The sequence below is a fragment of the Nylanderia fulva genome, unplaced genomic scaffold (genome assembly GCF_048542155.1).
Source record: "Nylanderia fulva isolate GAGA-0341 unplaced genomic scaffold, ASM4854215v1 Scaffold730, whole genome shotgun sequence".
In the NCBI taxonomy this organism is placed as follows: domain Eukaryota; kingdom Metazoa; phylum Arthropoda; class Insecta; order Hymenoptera; family Formicidae; genus Nylanderia; species Nylanderia fulva.
The window spans coordinates 32,891-39,770 of NW_028190842.1; the positions used below are offsets into that span (position 1 = coordinate 32,891).

General features: G+C 39.9%; 1 protein-coding gene across 1 annotated transcript; it reads right to left on the reverse strand.

The window, feature by feature from the left end:
* Nucleotides 1–300: 300 nt before the first annotated feature.
* Nucleotides 301–1,397, reverse strand: LOC146720256 (uncharacterized). Its single transcript, XM_085488873.1, has 4 exons — nucleotides 1,007–1,397; nucleotides 800–929; nucleotides 606–722; nucleotides 301–521 (listed from the first exon to the last, which is right to left on the reverse strand). Exons 1-4 carry the CDS (start codon nucleotides 1,007–1,009, stop codon nucleotides 301–303), a joined length of 471 nt encoding a protein of 156 aa, XP_085344999.1. The 5' UTR covers nucleotides 1,010–1,397.
* Between the last annotated feature and the right edge of the window lie 5,483 nt (nucleotides 1,398–6,880).

Below are 6,880 nucleotides of genomic sequence, written 5' to 3' on the forward strand. Positions count from 1 at the left end.
AGATAATTTTTAATAATTTCTTTATATTTTCCTAATATTTAAAAGGGAACAAGAGGTAAGGAGGACATTTTAATCTAAAATAAATACACTCATTTGATAATAATATTTTTTTTAATCTATAAAATATGTGTAAATTTACAAAATTTGTGTGTGTGTGTGTGTGTGTGTGTAAAATTAAAAATGAAAAAATATAAAAATTAAAAATTAAAAAATAGAAAAATAGAAAATAGAAAAATATAAAATATAAAATATATAAAAATAAGGATATAAATGAAAAATAAAAAAATAAAATAGTTTACATTATGGACGATTAGGGTGGCGACGGTGACGGCGGCGGTGATTGCGGCGGTGACGGCGGCGGTGACGGCGACGGCGTGACGGTGGTGTAGGCTGAGGCCTAACATCGTACGGGTCTGGTAGAGTGAAAAGCTGCACCAGACCCCAATCAGCTTCGTCGTCGCCTCTTAAATATGCGTCCCAATCCGACATCTCTGGAACCATTATTGGAACGTATGGTTCATCTGTAAACATAACAATTATTAATTTAAAAATATAACAATTATTAATTTAAATATATAATACAATATTATAAATTTTATTCTTACCGTCCCAATTTTCATACACAGGTACAGGTTCCGGCTCGAACAGCCACACCAGATCCCAATCATAGAAATCGCCGTCATCGTCTCTTATATATGGATCCCAATCCCAATCACACATATCTGGAACCATTATTGAAATGTAAACATAACATTATTCATTTAAAAATATAATACAATATTATAAATTTTATTCTTACCGTCCCATTCGTCATCCCCTATCCATTCTTCAAAGTCGTCATCTGAATAATTTTCCCATTCTGCATCCCTTAATATATCATAAACGAGGTCCTTGATCACCCAACAACAACAAATAATACAGAGGGCAAACTACAAAAAAAAATATTAATATTAATATATTTTTTCCTCCACTATTAATTAATATTTTTGCACTTAAAAAGCACTACCATTTTCGTTGCAATGTCCCGACACTTCGTTGAGGACCGTTCGAAACTTTATGATTGCAGAGACAGCCCTGCTCTCCACAGGCTGTACCCCACTTAAAAAATCTTCACAAAGAACTATATCTATTTCAAAAAACATTCCAAGTGTCGAATGTTTACATCTCACGTTCGAGAGAGCCGGCGGGTCGCATCCATGCGAGGGACACGTGGAGAGGCGCGCGCTCTTCCATGCATATGCGAGAGAGAAAACGAACCGCAGTGGCGACAGCGCGAGAGAGAGACGGCAAAATAAGACGCGAGAGAGAGAAAAAGAGACATACGAGTTTTGAGAGAGACGGCGAAATAAGATGCGAGAGAGACGCGAAGGAGAGAGAGCTTTTAAAGATAATTTTTAATAATTTCTTTATATTTTCCTAATATTTAAAAGGGAACAAGAGGTAAGGACATTTTAATCTAAAATAAATACACTTATTTGATAATAATATTTTTTTTAATCTATAAAATATGTGTAAATTTACAAAATTTGTGTGTGTGTGTGTGTAATTATTTATAATATAAAATTTATAAAATTATAAAAAGATACAAATATAAAAAAGATATATGAAATCAAAATTATATAAAATAAACATATAAATAATATATAAAATTATATAAAATTATATAAAATATATATATAAAAAAAAGGCCGTCGGAGGCGAGAGAAATTCGGCTCGGGCCTGCGGCGAGAGAGAGCCGGCGGCTCGAGGTAGCGGCGAGAGAGAGCCAGCGGGCCTGCTGCGACTGCGAGAGAGGGGGTCGCGTTAACCATCGCTGTCAGACTGTGTCTCGGCATCTGCACATAGAAATATAATAAATTATTATACTATTTTATAGATTTTTTTGGTATTTTAATATATATATACTTACAGCCTTGACAGATTGGGCACAAGTTGGCCAGGAAGAGTACGAACACTCTTTCTAAACAATCGATGCAATAAAGATGCGGTACATCCCTGTACCGCATCGTCACGTGCCTGTGCGTTAGTGTAGTTGCTGCGAATCTTTCCCTGTTTCTCATGAAACAGGGAATGCAGATTTTCACTGACCCTCCTGGTGAGACGTATGCTGTTATAACGCATACCCATGTATCTTCGTCGAGGGATGCAACTGCTCGTACATCTAACGTACGCGAGTGGCACGACTCCCGAACAGCGTTTTCGCTTTCGTACCCATCGTCATGCAAATCTTCTTCCTCCTCTTCTTCTTCTGCTTCTTCTTGCTCAACAATGGGTATGACATCACCCTCCATTTCTTCTATATCATCTAAGATGATATTCACCTCCCTGTCGTACACAGGGTCGTACATCTCGGCGTCGCTCTCGCTGTCGCTGTCGGAGATCGTGATGACCTCCATCTCGTCATCAGAAACGTTGATCACAATATCTTTTTCCATTTTTTTTTCAACACGCGTTTGCACAATTATGATATAAGTCAATGAATTTTTTCCGCATTTCCGTAAATAAGTATAGCCACTAGACTTTTTTTCACGGACTGGTCAGGGTGCTGTCAAATCCTGGACTGAATGATTTTTGAGAGCGCATAGGTCCTCAATATATATTTCGTTCAGCCCTTTGTGCTTCACATGCGATCGAACTTATCTCAGAAAGAAAGATGATCGGTCATAAAAGAGCAGCCGCTGCAGCAGTTGATTATTGTTTTGTTTACACCTCGTGAAAATATGTCTTGACACATTTACTACAATCCTCTCTTTCACGCGTGATAAAACTTATCTCATAAACACTGCTATACTCTTCGCATATATTGTACACCTATTTAATCACAGAAAAGATAAATAGGCTGCCGACAAGAAATCTGGCGATGATGATGATGATGACGGTTCTCTCCTATCTGACTCCTCTATTTCTTGGTCCGAATCATAATCAGATGATTGTGTTTTGCATGATACCGATGGTGAAGGCATATCCATGTCGGCAAAATAAAGGTTGTCCACAGTAAAATATTCTGCGCAATTTTTGTAGCGACGCTGATAGCATGCGACTCGCTTGTGTCGTTTAGACGATCTGGTGCATTTGGATAACCCACCAGTCACTCTTAAAATGTCTTCATGAATTTCTAGGAAATCGGCAACATCTCTTGTATGCGGTTTTTGCACACCAAGTTCGCGATTTCTTACGAATTGCACAACCGAAGTCACCGCTTCACGTTTAAAATGAAACGGGTCATCTTTTTTTTCATTATAATAGCATTCATCGAGATGTCTATACCATCTCTCAACATTCTCAAAACACCTCGAATGATCTTTTTTTACCGCGTTCTCCATTTTTGTAAAAATTCACTTGTACTGCACAGAAAAAACTACTTTAATTGCACACTAAACTTTTTTTCTCACAGCTATTTTTCCTTGAGGAAAGCGTGCGCTCGCCAGTGGTACTATGGCCCGGCAGCGGCATCGGTCTTTGTTATATATCCCAATCAACCCTTTGTTCGTCAACGTACGAACGAGAAAAATTTAGATGACGTAAATTTTCGGCGCTTGTTTTGTTTATAAATTCCTGCAGCCGCTGGTTATCGGCGCTGGTATTTCTTAGGAATATACGTATAGATCATGTATCAACTCCCTTGATTGTCGGCGTATGCCAAGCGGTGGCCCTTCTTAAAATTTGATTATCTTAGATTTTCAGAGAACTGATTGTCGGCACTCGGATCCAAGCGGCCCTTCTTAGAATTTAATTATATTTCTTAGAAATATACAGATAACGTATGGGGGAAGAAACGCAACCCCCTTGATTGTCGGCGCATGCCAAGCGGTGGCCCTTCTTAGAATTTGATTATATTTCTTAGAAATATACAGATAACGTATGAGGAGAAGAAACGCAACCCCCCCCCTTTCCCCCGATTGTCGGCAGCCCTTTTGTAATAGATATTGTTTATCTTTTGTTTATAAACATAAACGTATGAAGAGAAGAAACGCAACCCCCCCTCCCCCGATTGTCGGCAGCTCTTTGTAATAGATATTGTTTATCTTTTGTTTATAAACATAGATAAGCTTATCTGCTGATAAGACCCCCCGCCCGCGTGACGTTATACCCCCTCGCCCCCGAAAACCCCCCCGCCCCGCACCCTCCTCAGAGGACCCGTGTTAGAACCCCCCTAGTATTCCTACTACTAATTAATTATATTTACCTTAATTTTTTATAGCTCTTAACCATATTCCACGTCTTTGTACTTTATGTGGATAATGTACATTAGATGTTGGAAAACAATAAAATGATTTATCAGGAGTATCACAAGAATTATTTTTGCAATTTAATACACAACAATATAATTTTGCTTTTTTTTTCATTGTTTATTTTCCATTTTTCTAATTTATTAAAAGATTAGTGTGTTTTGACAGCTTATTCAGGCTAACTTTCCAAAATAGCCACTATGAACGCTTAAATCGTTTCGCGAATCCCCTCCACATTCATGCACAAAGCGAATAGCGACTTATTTGTTGGTCCAAGATGCTTAGTTCCAGTCGGTACCTTATTCATTAGTAGGCACTTTTGGCAGAGTACAGAAAATATTGAGGCTAAACCGTGTTTTTCTTCTTTTTTAATATTTTTCAACAATAAATTGTCGTGACAAAAATTACAGCACATATGTTGCGACATAACTTTTAGATCTATTATACGTCGCCCATCGATCACGCATTCTGTTTCTGTTTCATCTCTCGCTTTTTTTAACCGCTTTTTTCCATTTTCTACTTGTTTTAGACGTCGATTATATTGCTTCTCTGTTTGTAACTTTCCCTTCCACCTTTTCATTTTTTAAACACTAAAATAGATATAATCGGCGTGATCGCGTTTTGACATCTCAGGGGGGTGTTATAGTCCGAATGACTATAACTATATTATATTATATTATATTAACATAGTTTTAATAATAAATTAGTAAGTCAGCTATTATATAATCATTTGAGAAACGTTCTCACGCTCTCGCGAAGCGCTTATCGCGAAAAGACGCAAACGCGATGAAACATAAGCGTTACGCCGAAACCCGCGGACCGCAAGCGAAGAATCAACCTGCTTCGCTTGCACCTAGATAAAAAGCGTGTGAATAAAAATTAGCCAATGAAAGAGCTTCTCTACATCTTCCCCCGAAAGATGTAGAAAAGGGCAGGAGACCACCGCGAACGGAAAGCGAGGCAACGAAGGCAGTCGCTAACGAAAATCCAAAAGGTCGAGTCGCTAATTAGAACCTAACTAGGAGTCGAAGACAAGCCGCAGAATATAACTATCGCCTGTAATCTGATTATCGAGAGCGAGCACACCTAACTAATCACCCAGGTGGGATTATACATAATTAATCCAACTCAAGAAATAAGCGAAATAAAAGATTTATTCATATAAACAAGCAAAGTTAGTGAAAGTGGAGACGCCCGCCGATCCTAGGATCCTCATCCTTCAGTCGACTGAGACCCCAAAATTTTCCGTGCCTTCCCGGAGGCACAACAATTTGGTGGCAGCGGTGGGATCTCAGCCGCAGGGCCGACGTCGTCTCTAAAATTTTCACAGCGGCGAAGACCTGTAGAAACACATACAATTATAACAAGTGTTAGACGGGCACGTCAGTAACTCTGACGGAAACAAGCAGAAGCCACGACTAGGAGAGAACGAGAGAGCGGACAACATAAACAGTGCAACGAGTGATAAGCAGCAGAGAATCGAAAAGGATCGCCGACGTCCAAGGACAACGCCGACCTACGACAACCTCACGGGCAGCGCATCAACACGAGCGACGACCCGCCGTATCTATCACCAACACGGAGCCGCCGTTATCAGCCCACGAGCGATCGAGTTGCAGCAGCAGCAGCCGACCCGTATAGAGCGTAACGATGCGAGCCGTAATACTGTAAGTCCGAATTTATTTGATTGCGTGAATGTCGGAAGGTGACGAAACACCCCGACAAGCGATTAAAAACCAATCGTGGTTGCATAGTACACCTGTACGGTTAACGACGCGAGTATTGCCTTTAACTGCGCCAAATTTTGAAAGCGTTCGTAGAAATTTAGACAGCGACTTGACAAACGAAAATAATACCGAGTTACCTCCGAACGTAATAAACGAACGAGAATTTCCGTTTACTAGTTTTGACGCGAGTATATTCGCAAATAATCCAAGCGACTCCGTTCAAGTAACTCAAAACGAACCGCGTCGATTGCGACCGTATATCAGCCGAACTCCGAGTAGAGTATCTTCGCGAAGAGAATTTTCATTAACGTCATACGACAGCGAAATATTCGATCCCGAAGAAATTTATAGCGAAATAAATATGGCAGAAAATACAAACGCGAACGCAACTATTCCGCCAACCGCGATAGATGCCGAAATAAGCATACTCCAACAAACCCTTGCACAAATGGGACAGAATTTAGACGTCACGTCACAACAACCCTCCGTCGTAGCGCCCGGAGAAACTTCACAAATGCTTAATATAATACAAGCTATACATGCAGAGCTACATACACTAAACACACGTATGAATAGGATAGAAGCCGCACAGGCATACACACACACAGACGAACAGCGAGAGTCCGATTACGAGCCTCGTATGACTTACGGACGGACTGAGCGCGACGTACGAAATCGACGGAGTACTGCACGACAATATATGTCTCTAAAAGAAGCGCGAATGATGATACCCGAATTCGACGGTACATCGCGACACCGCCTTCAGGAATTTCTAAACGCATGCACATATACAATGCAAAACATACATCCCGGAGACGAAGAGTCTCTGATACAGGGCATACTATTTACTAAATTAAAAGGTAAAGCCATGCAAGTCTTCGAAACGCGAGACATACAAACGTTTGAAGAATTAAAGCAACAACT